The sequence below is a fragment of the Bombus flavifrons genome, chromosome 12 (assembly GCF_040668555.2).
Source record: "Bombus flavifrons isolate JBK064 chromosome 12, iyBomFlav1_principal, whole genome shotgun sequence".
NCBI lineage: Eukaryota > Metazoa > Arthropoda > Insecta > Hymenoptera > Apidae > Bombus > Bombus flavifrons.
Window position 1 is genome coordinate 11228289 of NC_138453.1, and position 15529 is coordinate 11243817.

Consider the following 15529-nt stretch of genomic DNA (forward strand, 5'->3'; position numbering starts at 1 on the left):
TGGGCTTCCTCGTTACATCGAATCTACGATTTACGTCGAGGTACGCGTATAACCACTGCACGACGTAACACGACTACGTCGGGGTAATTGCACGGCACGCAGATGTGTCTGACGGTTCGACATTTTTGGAGCGGCGCACGCGGAATCGGTGATGAACGATTTGCATGTTGGGCGAGATGCGGAGGATGAGGTGCGCGGCTTTCTACCTCGTTTTGCTCGCGCTTTAAATAGATCTGCGTAAGCGGTCGCTGGGGCGAAGCTTTTTCAAGAGGATCGAGCGAAAGCGGAGCAACCAGAGCCGAGGAAACCAACGGATTTCTAAAACCGGGAAGAATCATGCGTCCGATGCATGCTATCTCGTCGTGTCAGCTTCTCCGTTTCTATACGGGTCGATGTAAGATCGCGCGTTATCATTTGAAATTTTGCAGACGCTTCGTCCTCTTGTAGATTTTCGCGATTGTTAGTAGGTGAGCATTCAGTTTGTTTTTAAATTGCATGTATCTTTGAATCTTATATATTTTGACAAATCACACGGTATATGTATTGAAATGTTGGAAATTCCTAAATATATCTACGGTTAACTAAAATATCTAAAACAAACCCGTGATCTTATTCGCACAATCGACACATTTAAGAGATAAACGACGTTCATACTTCTCTCTCGCGGAAGAATCTTGGCAGTTTGCCCATTCGATCAGAACAAAGGTGTGGAATGGTCTACAAGCGAGGCACACACGAGGCCGATAAAACGCGAGCGAAAACGTACGGAGGAGTTTGCACGAAGAGGATGCGTGGGACGTGAAGACACGATATCCTCTCGTGTGCCACATCACGAAAGACGTACGAACCGATTCGATTCGCATTCATGACTTTCTAACGACCTGGGACCAAGTGTCTTTCGCCTCTTTTGCGCGTCAGTGCACACACGAGGGACACGTTCCTCGAGGATGCTTCAATGTGGCCACTTTAAAAACACTTCTTCCCTCTCGCTCTTTACAGGTCCCGAAACACGTTCAGTTCCTTATGAGTTTCTTATATCGAGCCTCGAACGCCTCTTGTTAGCGTAAATTACGTCTCGCCTGCTTATCGTCTCTCTATACTCTTTCCTTTTTCGCTCGTGATTCCACTGCTAAATGGTTGTATCAAAGACGAGGCGAAATTCAGATGTTTTACTTTGCGGTTTATGGCGAATTACGGACGGTTTTCGGCGGTTATGGGGAACAGGAAGAGGGAGAGGTAATCATCCTTTATTCGCGGTTACTGCTTCTAATTTGGCGCAGTATAGCGCGCAGTGCGAAGATTCGCTGCGAGAAACCGTTTAAGCGATTTGACTCGGAGCAAGATTTTTGTAAGTTAGCCCTTTTTCCTGAAAAAGTTCCCCCGTTAATCAACCTTTAAACTACATTATTTCAAAATTCTGTCACCGTTCCTGGTACTTCTGGTACAAAAAGAAGCTGTCAAAGTCGAAAAATATCTATTGGACAAAAGAACGATGAATTTGAAGATGAAACAACGTGCAAAATCTCGAAGCAGGTATCATTAACAGGCAATTAAAAAGCTCTCCTCTTAACGTATGCCTATTCGAGCGATCATAAATCGCGAGTGCCAAACGCGCCGCGATAATTAGGTACGCAGTCCTCGTGGCAATTATTTACATTTCCCGACGATTCAGTTTCTCGCCGCGTTCGCTTTGGCGTTTCTCGTTCTCGTTCGAACGAAAGTGAGCGTATATACGTGGTCGCGCCACTATTCCAGATCTAGATAAGGATCGACGCTATAATTCCAACCGGGGATCTCTACCGAACGATCTACTCTCACCGTTGATCAGACCCGCTCGCGGTATCCTTTATAAGATAATCTCGAGATGCCGCGACGCGGCTCGCTATTTACGAACTGGGGGAATCTTGTAAATCGTACGTTCGTGCTTCCACTATCTACTATTCGTCACGAGAACCCGGTCCCGCCTCCGTCGTCGATCACAAGTGAACTTTTGCCAACGTTTTTCGAGGCAGTTTCAACGAAACCGTACGCGAACACAAGCTGTACGCGATCTATCATGCTTTTTTCGAGCGGATTTATGATGTGATAAATTGCTCGGTTCGATATCCGCGCCGATTATTGCACAGGTTTTGTGTTCCCTCGTTGCTCGCCTTGTAGATCCCAGCAGAATTCTGCGTGTACTTTCTTGATGTGTACGATGATTTATGGACCTTACAGGGTATATCGTTCTAAATTTTGTGGGAAACTTGTATTTATTTAGATATTGCTAACGTTCCGGGTTAAAAATTGTTTCCTCGTCGAGCTTGATGTGTACATATTAGGTTCTACTGCTGAGTAATATCTGGCAAGTTTATAGAGCAACATGACTCGGTTACTCGTTTCGAGATTCGCGTGGAAATGGTTTTTGTGGCAACGGTATCGGCAATTTGATATTGAATAACAGCACTAGTTTAGAAACCCTCTGGATATTATATTTTATATTTAAAACTCTACAAATCTTCTAGAAGATTTAATATTAGAGAAGTGGAAATACAATTACATAAAGTAATTCATTGCGTTAATTATTGAAAGAAAGGAAGAATCTGCAACGATATCGATCAACATCTACGCACAGAAGAAGGAACTGTAATCGCCACCGAAAACCCTCAGAAATTCGCGACTCATTCGCTGCGAACGAATTCAAAGGACGTAGAAAGAGAAGGTCTTGATCGAAGCGTATACTTTACATACATTCGTATTTGATCCCTCGTCATTCTCGAATCGGTTGGGATGGTTGATCGAAATACTCGATGTCTTCCCCTTTTGAATCCAGTGTTCATGAATATGCATGTCTAGATGGGTGCCCGCGCAAAAATTTACGGCCCTGACAGGCTGACGTTTCGAGGACCGGCAAACGAGGCCTGATACTCGTGGATATAATCGGGACTGGCAGCCCTCGAGGAACCACGTTACGCCTCGAAATCGGGCCGAATCGTTCGACCGTGTTTTCAGAACGTCATACGGAGATGCTGTGAGAGGTTTCTTGTTCTCGATGGAATCGACCGTGTTATCGAAAGGGGCGCCACATCGCGCTGGATAAACACACGCCGAGGATTCGAAGAATCGACGCTTTCGAATTTTTCGGATGCTCCGGATGAAGAAACACTTTCGTGTTTTTATTGAAAATAGACGCGAGTTGAGACGTCGTGGAGACGGTAATCGATGAACGATGGTTATAGTTGAGAACACGTTTTTTTTTACTTCAGCCAATGTTTTCTTTTTCCTTTGACGAAAAGAGATGAAGCATGGTTGTTCTTTTGGTAGACAGTGGAATGGTGGAATGGATTGTTGTAATAGGTAAAAGTAAAAAAAAAATAAAGAGATTTGTTCGTTTGAATTCTACGAGAATTCATTGGTACAAAAATATGTATAAAGCTAATGTTACACGTGTAACCAATTTGTACCTCCTCGATAAAGATCAGAATGCAAAGAGAGAAAAAAGGAAAGAAAAAGAGAGGGACGAATGTCTTTTATACTAATTGCAACGAAAGAATTCACGGCGATCGAATCACGAAGAATCCTTTTGACGTTTGACAATTTTGAGTGGTCAATGTGACAGGTTAATAACTTCGTTCGGAGAAAGCAGAGCCCGGGAGAAGTGGAAGAAACAAGCTCGTGACACGGTGAGCCTTAGTAAGAATACCAGCTCATGCTAACGAGCTCGGTAACGCTTAATTGTCCGGGATTAATCAATTTGCCCGTACCGCTATCAGATCCATAATTATAGCGTCGGGTTTAAGCTCTAATTATAAAACAATCCATCGTGTCTTTGACGATGATCGAGCAGGATACTCGGTTGAATGAATATCGCACTTACGCGATTAAAATCAGACACGGTTCACAAAAACGTGGTTTGAACCGGTTGCGTGACACCATGAAGGATTACTAGAGTCGAATGAAAAGGAATGAAAAGACGCGGCAGATTCTCATTCAGGGTTTAAAAATGCCAATGAAAAAAAGAATTACAAAGACAAAAATAATTACAGAAAGAAGTGTTCGAAGAGACGAAGAGCATTATGATAGATACGATGTTAATTCCTTATTGTCGGACATGGTCGTTTGTTCGAGAGAATATCGGATTATTCTAGGAGTGATTGCGTAATTTAGAAATCTATTGACGTTGTAAACGGATGTATAAATTACCGCGGTTATTGCTATATTAATTCAAATGTTAATTTATTCTATTTCCAAGTTATTAAAGTTATTAAGTTGTTACATTATTATCTTATTAAAGAAAAATTATTAGAAAAGATTGATGTTAGAACGATAAAGGAAACAACGTATCTCTCTGTGAGTAAAATATGGACTTCGAAGTAACGGTGTATTTCTGTTTTTTCAATGAACTGGCGAAGTAAAATTACGAGTGCGTAAATGTTGCTTGCAAAATTCCCAGCAATAGCATCGTTAAAGGATCAAATAATACCGAAACGATCAAAATCTCGAACTTAATTTCAAAATTCTAAATTTACAATAGCGAAACATTCTATTCGGAAAGAAAAATCCGCATATACATATATCTTCATCGTTATCTAACAGTCTATCCCTGCAGCGCTCCTATATTCAAATACACGTCTCGTCCTCTCAAACTTCAACTTCACCCTTTCACTCGATTCTATTCCCCTCGACATCCTGCAACCACTCGTATTTTCACTAAGCGTCGGCTAACAATCAAACAAACGAGCGCACTAATACTCGAACAGGGTGTCGAAGCAGCTTTCCAGAAGAGACAACTTTTCCCCGTTCCATCGAATCTGCCACGTGAAAAGACAATAAAAACGAGCGAACACCGCCAACGATTACGAATAACTTCACGTTCGCAGCGGAATGCTCGCCCGGGGATAGAAGAGAGTGGAAGAGAGAGACAGAGAAAAAGAGAGAGAGAGAGAGAGTTACAGCTCTTGTGGCGAAAAAGGGGGAGAAAGTGCGGACGCGAGAGATCAGAGAGGGGTGCAGGGTCGATTCTAGCTTCGAGGGGTCATTATAGAGCTCTCCTAACCGGAGAACAGCCATCTCTTTGGTCGATGCCAGCCAGACTGTCCGGATTGACTGATGTTAGGTCATTCAGAGCTTCCTAGACCTCCTCCGGTTGCCTCATCGACGTGACGACGTGGAAGTCGAGAGAGGAGGCTGCTCTCAAGGCTCAAACGATATTGCACGGCGGATCTCGATACGCCTCATTACGCCAACCACTTTCAAAAGCAATTAAAACTGCCACGTTCTCCAAACTACCACGTTCATTTGTTCCAGCTATTCTCGCTGTCGTCGGTCATTTGCTCGAGTTTCGCGATTTCAACAACCCACGCGTTTTTCTGCCAACCGTTTGGTATTTCCTCGGTGTTTCGCGAGACACCGCGAGCATAGAGAGAAATTTCTCGGTGAAATCGGAGCGACGCCGAAGCAATTAAAAGCGTAGCCTTTGGTGACCCGTTCTTTTCATTATGATCGCGGAGTAAGATAGCATCGAGCAAGTCGTAATGGGCGGTTAAGGTTTAAAATATAGAGTAATTGATGGATGTTTGAGTAGCAATAGCAAGAATTGTCGTGTCAATCTCGTTTTTAAGTGCATAGCTAATGAACTAATAAACCGTTGTTATTAACCCTTCGTCTTACGATCACTTTTACGACTACATTAAATTTAAAGCTAACTGTTTTCGGAAATAAAACCACAAGTAATATATATTTCCGTGTTCGGCAGCTCGTTAAACGTCAATGCTAATGAATCAAATTTTCTTTATTAATATCTTTCGTTCTAACGGCTCCAATTATCATTATTTCGTGTCAGATGTCTACCTCCTAATCGTAAATCAAATCGAATGATAACTTTTAAAAAATGCGAAATATATATGCCGCAAACTTTCCTTTAAATCGCTGACGATTATCATGACCGATCATCTAGATAAATCGCAACCGAAGTCTTCCTTTCCTGACGCGAATAAAACAGACTGACCCAACCTTCACTGACAATTTTGCGCTAAAAAAGCCTAACCTCGATTGGTTCACTTCTGTCATCACGGTGCAAAGTTTTCCCAGCGCCCGTGGCGCTTCTTATGAAACTTGGCAAACACTAGGCACCGCATTTATTTGCCGTAGTAAATGTCGCAATCGCCATTTGCCATATTTACGGTTCTACTGTCCAGTTTCGAGAATAGAAAAATCCCCAAAACGAGCTAAGAAAGTGTAAATATGTTTAAATGACTTACCTGTGCGTACTCTGCGCAAATATCGATCGACGATACGTAATTGACGACGTCCTCGATGGTCCATCGATTGACAGCTTGTCCATCACCGCAGGGCATGTGACCACATAGGGATGGACACCTGACTGGGGGTGGTGTGGTAGGCCGAGGGGTTGGTTTCGGCTTCGGAGAAACGCTTCCCGATCTCCTGGTTTCCGTCCTCTGCCTCTTCCGCGGAGCAAACCCACCTGGACTCGAGAGATCCAGAGGACTCGTTACACCCGCGTCTCTTTTGTTCGCACCTGATTAAAGATAATTCACTTATCATTACGCGGTACTCGCTATCTAAGAGTATACTTTGTTGTTTATTCACACGCGAAAGACATTTGTAAACGAATAGTTTAGAACGTTTAAAATAAAAAAATTTGAGTTCCCTAAGACAAGATAATCGGTTTTAATCTACAAACGCATATTACTTTCATCGTGTGTGTGTGTGTGTGTGTGTGTGTATGTTTGTGTGTGTATTGTATTATAAAAAATAGGTGTAGCTCTCCCGAAACCATTCGCTTCCTATCTGAACTATATTTTTATACAACACACAGTGTGCGAGTAATTTGCATTTATAAATTAAAACCGGTCGCATGATATCTCATTCGATAGAATTTCATTATTGAAGATTTTAGGAATTTGATTCGAACAGTCTCTTGCAGTTTGTATTTAAAACGATTATATAGTTATATATTTGCGCGTAAAAGAATTATTTAAAAATATATTGAAGATTTTAGTACTTTAAAATATAAAGAGCTGTAAACTCCTGATTTCTAACATTTCAAGTAGAGAAAATGTTTTATTCTGTATTTTCTTCTCTTTCATTTCTGTTATCCTATAACTTGCTTCGCGTAGTAAATAATTGATACTTTAGTACAGTGTTTCAGTAAACGATGTGTAAAGTTAGAATTTACATCTGTTTTTAACTTTTGTGTCGAGCAACAGTAAGATAGTGTCAATGCTAGCTAAAAATCTACTCACGAATTAAAAGAAGACTTCGCTTGTAGAACGAAATTGTTTGAACAGCTGTCTTCTCGGTTAATTTTCGCAATAAAATGGATATTCCAGTGATTTCATAACGAAACGACGTGTTACTCTCATGCCGGTCGATGACAAACTAAACGCTTGAAGGTTACTGAACGACGCTCGAGTCTCAAATACGTGCGGCGTGTAATCAAAATATAAAAACGATAACATTTTCCGAGAATTTTAATAGCAAGTAATCAACGCTAGTCTATAAACAGTTTCGAGCCAGCTGCGTATTACGTTACATTAAAAATATTATTTTCTAACTGTGTCCGATTTCTCATCGCATGTATACAATTACATATTTCTACGAAATATTATTTAATAATATTAATTTTACAAATATTCGTTTCTTAACATTCATAATTGCATAATTGACATTCTAATAGTCACAATAACAGATAATACAAAAATATCACGTAGCTGTATGTTTTAATAAAATCGTGCGTACGTTACCTTTGAGGTACGTTTCTAATTCTGCTGCATTCTGTGCTGCATTTGCAGTCCTCACCATGTGCAAAAGCGCTTGCGTCGACGACATATCTAACATGGGTGGGAACACGGGGTTGCCAAACAAACTATCTTGTTTCTGCTCTTTCGGATCTTTATTGGAAAGGGGTGAGGTGGTGGACACGGTTGACGGTTGCGGTGCACCCAACGGGGCCATCAAACCGACGAAGGGTGTGGCGCCAGTTTTGAATCCTGGGAACCTTGGATCTAAGCCTGGAGGATAGCCGTTCCTTGGTGAACTGAAGTAGCTGCGAATTTGATTAATACTCATCGTTGATATTAATTTAGTACTGGATATTAAGACATATACAAAAATTGATACGGCAATTATAACAGGGGATATTAATATATATATTAATTAGAATGGCGAAAGTTTCAGCTTGGAGTTAATGAAATAATTATACGACTATCTCTAGGCTATCTCTGCACTGCATCACTGAAGCTATTAAAGGCAACGAGTTATATCAGCGAGATATCGTTAGTATTCTATTATCGCCCATGTCTGCAATGTTAATAAAAGAAGAGAATCGTTCTCTGAATGAGATATAATTTATAGCTGACAATTTGTGACAATTTTAAACGCTAAACTAAGTATCAACGATTTACGATTTTACTACGCAATAAAAACGAGTATTATGCGCGCACAGATACGTATGGATATATTGTCCAGGATAATTGTACAAGAACAAATAAGTAAAATTCTCTTTAATCGAACTCGAATTTCTTGCTTATTAAATATCTATCATCGTTTCTATTCTTGCGTGTATCATCGACCAAAATTTCCTAATGTAACACCTTAATGCAACACCTAGCTATACGTCTCATAAATTAATCCTAAACGATTCTACATTCCAACGATAGTTAACGCGAATCTCGAAAATAAAGTTCACTGAGCACATCGAACAACATTATGCAATAAAATTTTTCAGCGTAAAGTACCATTTACTGGAAATTACATTATAGAGAGCGAATGCCCGTGTCCAGGCAATCAACAAACAAGTTCTCCCACGAAATCTCAGCTTTTCTCCGCATTTCTGTTTATCTGAACGTTTATCCTAACGAAATATAAGATTATTGCAAGTTATTGTAAAATCGATGCAAGAATCGATTCTAGAACAGTTTTGCAATCGATGTTGCCTCTGAGATTCTACAATGCTTTCAGAATTGCTACAGAAACCGGAACCAATTACAGTAAAAAAATTCGATTCTTTACGATTCTCTGAAATAAAGATTCTACATAGTTGTTTTAAGAAACGAGATGAAATGGCAATTTCACAGATATTGGATAGACAGTGGCGTTTTTCGCAAATCTGCAGGGGATTTCAAAAGAAAAACTGACGTGTACTAATAATTTTGCTCATCGCTGTATATTTATTCAGTGACTTGGAACGACCAAGGAGGCACTTTCTCCTGGAAATGCCACAGATCGCAAGCATCGCGAGGATCTCATCGTCACGCGGATCTTTACTCGGCCGATCAGAAGTACCTTCTGCCAGAGCTGGGAGTCTAGTGCCGGAAGCTGCGCGGTTGAAAGTCGATGTACACGTCCGCGAACCTGCAACCGGTTAGACGCGACAATATTCTACGCCGGCAAGATACTCTGTCCACTCTGGACGAGCATCGATATTTCAATGCGCGTAACAACACGATCAATATTTTCCCTTTCCTATGTCGGCTTTGCGCAGTGTCCTCGTCGAGGATCGCTCCTTACGTCTTTCCCATCGTTCCCACGTATGCACACGGAACACAGTATGAAGAATGTCAAGGCAAGCGTTATGATTCCCAAGGTCTCATACTCTCTAAATAGTACCGGGTGGCGTTAGCTGCGGCTGTTGCGCTCACACCGGATGATTGCGTTTGAGAGAATAGCTCGTTTTATGTGTGTTCGTTGCAAGAAACTGAAAAATCTTCGTCGATCCCGATCGATCGAGGTTCTTCTAACCACCGAAATAGTATTTTTCGATCTTTTTCCAGTCATGATTTTCGATTAGAATAACTGAATAACCTTGCAACAAGCCTTGACGCTAGACTCTATCGACGACTAAACTACTCTCCTCTATTCAAATGTTTAGCGTTTTTCCAATATTTCCAAATTTTAGCAAATTTTCACCTTCCAAGATGCATTTGAAGCTTCTTCGTTCTTTACCGTCAAATACGAGGGTCATCCAGAAAATAATACATTTTAAAAAGATTTTTTGATTCGTAACTTTCCATACAACCATCAGCTCTACTTGAACACATAGCGTAACATTATGCAAGTTTTTCTACATCTTCGTCATACGCTTCCGCCGCCAGTTCACATAACCTCGTCTTACGCAATATCTTAAATCATCGTTTTTCGCGAAGCATTATCGATCAAGCTATAAGTTAAGACCAAGCAAAATTTTAAGTTTTACCAAAAAAGAAACTGCAATGGATATCATTTGGAATGAAATCGCATACACTTTTTTGAGTTCTTCTGTCACGAGTCATGGACAGCCTGAATACTTACGATCACGTATAGTTCTTCTCTTCCCATTGAATTCCCGCAGCCATAATTTTACCAATAATTCATTCGTCATTCTATCGCCGTCAACTGCTGTAATTCGGTGGTGAATTCCTTTCGGATCAATTTTTTAGCGTTCGAAAAGCGTAAAAGCGTCACCGGCGGGATTTTCCATCCGCATCGTCGTTTGGAACGCGTGGTACAACGACAGTGTTAAGTATTTAAGCAGAAAATATTGTACGACTTATATACGACTTATATAAACACATTCCGTCGTTTTATATGGCTCCTATACGTGAACGTGTAGTACATTCTGGACGACCCTTGTAAATTTATATCAACTTGCACAAGTCACGATGACAATTCACGTTATATTTTTTCTTTTTGCATTATAAAAAATAGGAAATTGTCTCAACTAATATAGGAGAAAAGGAAGAAGATATAAAGCTAAGCTGATTTGAATTACTGCTAATAGCAGGGAATGGAGGCTAGATGCTTTCAGAGAAGCAGCAAGCTACTCACTCATTAGGGTTGGCGTTATTGTACTTGGCAGCGAGGCTTCTCATAAAATCGCTATAATTTCGTCCCATCATCTGCTCCATGTGTTTGAGGTGATGGGGTGGTGGTGGGCCCTCGGGTCCACCCAAGGGGGTAGCATTTGGCGGCGTTCCTGGGTGGCTGGAGGATGAGGGCGTCACGCTCCTCGACGACGTAGAATTATTGTCTGGTGTAAGGCGTTCTGTTTTAACCTGAAACACAAATATCAAATATCCTTCTTGAATATGTACATTCTGTGGTGAGACACAATTTGAAAGTCCGCCAATTCGATTCCCCACTGGAATACAATTGGAAATCAAAGTTCATTGAACGTTTCGTTCGATATGCATACAAAAGCAAATTTCTTTTCTCTGACAATTTGTTCAAGAGTTCCTTAATCGTCATCCACTTACATCCTTCCCTAAATTGGATATCATTTGGCGAGCAATTTTACATATAAGTCGACGAGCTTGTAAAACACGCGTAAGTGTCTCTTAACATTCGCATTGATACTTCCGTTTTAACAGCACACATTTTATACACAATTCACGATACAAATTAATGACCTCGTAAGATTACACGTATCGTATCACAGGTCAATGTATCATTAAACACAACACATGTTTAAAAATAATTAACTAGAAGTAATAAATCATCCTTACGCTATAATACAACACATTGTTAAAATAGCCAATTAAAATGCAATTAATCACGACACTTGATCACTCGAACAGCTACCTCGTCGCATCAATTTAGAAAAAGCAGTATCCTTATAAAGAAAAAGAAAAAATAAAAAGAATCCCTAGTACCTCCGCTCTCCAATATCAAACGCATCAATCATCCATGATCTTCGCACTTCCACCTTCCACCGAGAAAACAATAAAAATCCTTGTAATCGAAAGACAACTCTCCGATTGAGCCAAAAGAAAAATCTTTTGAAATTCCATATCCTGTTGAAACCAGCACGAGCCACCACTCCGTCTCTGTCCTTCGGCATGGGAAACGTCATCCTGAACCGCACTAAGAGGCAGTTCAGGGGAGGATCCGAGCTAGCAGGAAATATCAAAGTGCGCATTAATTCCCGGGAACAGATTGCATCTGAGATATGGTAATGAAGGCAACGCGTGGCGTAACAGTTGACTCCTCTTCGGCGGCGAGAACGGCTACGTGACACCAAGAAGAACGAGACTCGATTGGCGTAGAATAGGGTCCCCGAGGAGTCCGAGGAGCCGTTCCAACAGACCACGGTAAATCTCTTTCTCGCCTCGAGACCTCTTCCTGACAAGGGGCCGGGGTTCTCGCAACGTAGACACGATCCCAACGTGTACAAGCTTCGAACGAGTCCGCTTGAATCGCTCGTCCACCCGTTTCTGCCAGTTTCTTGCGAAAGAAAAGCGACCAGAGGGACAGAGTTCTGGGCAAACGCGAGCCAGAGAACTATTCCACGATAAATGGAGAAATATTTGCCACCGTGGTCGATTTGTTGGGATTGATACAAGTCGAGAAGGATGGCCACGCTTTGGAGAAAGTAGGATCTCGGTGCTTGCCGCTACGTGCAAGGTCGAAGGTTTCTAATATTCCTTTCTGTTTTTTCTTTTTTCTTTTTTTGGAGTAATTAGGCGAGCGACTGGGAAGATGAGATTGGTGTGAGATTGCGAGCGATGAGGTAGGAGTTTAGTAGCTGTAATTGCAGAGTTTAATACGTGCAATTGAAGAGAAATTACGATCTTATGATAAATTGTTTCGGTCCTCTTACATCTTTTCTTCTCGTGTTTCTTTATGGTCGCGCGGGATATCGTCGTAGTGTTTCTTATTGATTTTGTGAGCCATTGAAAGACGCAATAAAGGCACGCAAGGGTTAAGTGTTTTATGGATTTCAAAGGAACTAACTATAAGAGAAAGGAAGAAGGTGGGAATTTAAGAAACTTGTGGAACTGTCTATCACAATCTGAAATTCAAAATAAAGTAGTTAGATGAAACGAGTAGAAGGATTACATCATCCACATTAATTACACAGTTCACCAATTAAAATATACCGATCAGATTAAAGTCGTCCATCCTTTCAAAATCCATCGATCAATCTGATCCCAGTCCAATTAACCCCGATCTCTTATTCATATTCATCGGAACGAACTCATCTTCGACATCCAAGATACTTCCTCCATCGGCAAAATAGAACAACGTTGACGCGCATACCATACTAATTAATGGATACATCGATTAAAAAGGATCAACAGCCTGGATCCATTAAATTCCAGCTTTATCAAGATTCCCTGTCAATTCTATCGTTGACTGTTGTTTCTACGCGAGGATCTTCATTGAAACGATGCAGGATAGTATTGCGTTCATGAGAAAGTTATGTCGAGCTCCATAAGAGTAGTGTTTTATATTCACGAAACGCTCGACTCCCAGCAGTTGTAGCTATAGACGTAAAATATTTTTACTTGAGAAACGATATTTTTGGAACAAATTTCAGAATAGTAACTCTGTCGTTAATCATCGTGCTTTCAAAAGAATTATTAACGTAAATTTGTCATAGCTTACTACATACCAGTATTAGACAATTTATACAATAATATTTATATAATAAATTGATTTACTTTTCTATTCACAAACCGACATTACTTTCCCATGGACCGGCTAGTAGCTGTGAAAAAATGTTCACGTGTCATTAGATGACCATTCTTCCCGAACGATGACCGTCGATACTTCTTGGCCACCGAGGCGTACGCTTTTTCCTTTTTCCCTCTTTCTTTTCTTGGCCTCTGCACCGCGTTTACAGAAGCGTCGAACGGCCGCGAGGATGTCAGCGACGGAATGACACTGCGGCTTTGCTTGACGTCGCTGCCATAGAGCACCGACTAGGTCTGCCTCGAACGGGACCGCTCGTGTACACGTGTATACGCTACCGCTTCGATTGGTAAACTCTATCTCGAGAAGTCTCCTTCAGCCTGTTCCCGATGGCAATCAAACACTCGAGATCGCGCTCGTCGCAAGTCTTTTGGATATTTCGAAGGCAAACAGCGCGACCACCATCGTGTGTAAAATTCCTCCAAGATTTTTCTTTCATTTTCCTCCTTTTATAAGTAATTTTTGCAGGTTGAATTGGAATTAATTTTAGACGGACTGTGCGTGATTGCGGAGAATGCTCGCAGACACGTAGAAATTTCTGGGAAGAGTATCAGGTGAGAAATTCGATGCGTAAACCAGAATGACACGATATCGACGATTGGAAAGATGATATCACAGAAATCGATGGAAAAATTATAAAACGAAGAGTGCGAGAGGATAATTAATATTTTTGATAACATTAAAGATTACAAATTAGGTTACTCTTGGTACAAACTTACTTGAGTAGTGTCGAGACCATTCTGGTTCTGTCGCCTCCTTCCCCTTGGCGGTCTGGGGGTGGCCGCACCGGAAAGGTGGGCACCCTGGGGGCTTCCGCCCCTGGCGTCGACCGCTGTGTTCGCGGCCAGGGTGGCCCCGTCGGTATTTTCCGTGTGTGTGCCTAAATCGGTCGCCTCTCCACGATCGCCGCCACGAGGTCCAGAACTTGCAGACACGTTCTCACCTGATACCTCACCTGCAGAAGAACGAATCGATTTGCTAATCAGTCTTGCAGCCTTTAATATCAAAAATGGATGTATCATTCGTTAAGACCGATCGTGATAAATATATGAAAATAGATACGAAGTTGGAATATTACTTCGACCCAAGCAGTATGACGCACGTGGATCTGATAAACCAACGAATTTTGATTATCTATCGATTTTCGACCGAGGCATCTATCGGTATAATATCATTTTCTGTATCACCTTGCTTCTAATATTTTCCTATATGTTTAACAAATAGTACACCCTATTTCATCCTGTTTTTAGATTATTCTACACAAACACCAATTGCAAGTGTCTGTATCCTACCTATCGATCTCCTTCTAACTCTTCATTTTCCCAGAACAACATTGGCGAATACCAAATCCGATAAACAATCCCGCCCCCGTAAAACACACTGTCCTAAACTCATTATTCACCTTCCTCACCCTGGCCGTCGCAAATCCATCGAACTAACCACCTAACCACCCAACACAGTTCTCCAGGCCAGCAATAGCAATCCATCGAGCGTATCCAACGGCGAGTCAAAGTCGAGCCCTCGTTCCGATCAGATAATCCATAAAATATCGGTTTCTCACGTGACGAGTAACTTCGTTTGCGAATACCAGGACTGCGGAGAGTCGAAAGACGACGTTACCCGCGGCTTCGCGTCAGCCGCGGCTCGTATTTCGGCGGTCGGCCGGTCGGTCGTCGTCGATAAATCCAACCTCGTGCCGTACGGTTTCCTCGCGATCCACTCTCCTTCTCTTCCTGCTCCTAACACCGGTTTCGTAACGAGGCGGTAGCCGCGGCCTGCGTCGTAAAGCTTCCTTAACGTCGCGGCGTGTAAACGGTGTCTTTCGACACCAGGAATTTCGATGAAATACGTTAAGAGGGATAACCGTATAGGACGCGATTACACGGCGACCCAGGCGAGGCGCCGCTAGGCGGAGAGACGAGATTTACGCCCAATAAATGAACCCGTCCGTGGCGCCATTATCTTCATGCTCGATCAGTAAAGACGCGTATCTGCCGCGTTTCTGAGACGTGCACGAGTGTTTTAGGACAGTGGAGCTTTCGGCCAGGGTGTACGAGGAATCAAAAGAATGATCAGA

The 15529-nt window shown here is 41.8% G+C and overlaps 1 protein-coding gene across 5 annotated transcripts in view; it reads right to left on the minus strand.

Annotated features, from left to right (window-relative positions):
• Positions 1–15529, minus strand: part of LOC138185405 (uncharacterized) — a 251665-nt gene that overhangs the window by 70445 nt on the left and 165691 nt on the right. For 4 of the 5 annotated variants that reach the window (XM_069124293.1, XM_069124294.1, XM_069124296.1 and 1 more), the window contains 4 exons: positions 14172–14407; positions 10807–11033; positions 7746–8047; positions 6240–6517 (listed from right to left, as the gene is read on the minus strand). In XM_069124293.1, the coding sequence (XP_068980394.1) occupies positions 6240–6517; positions 7746–8047; positions 10807–11033; positions 14172–14407 (1043 nt within the window). The remainder of the gene's footprint in view (positions 1–6239; positions 6518–7745; positions 8048–10806; positions 11034–14171; positions 14408–15529) is intronic. The other variant, XM_069124295.1, reaches the window with a different exon arrangement.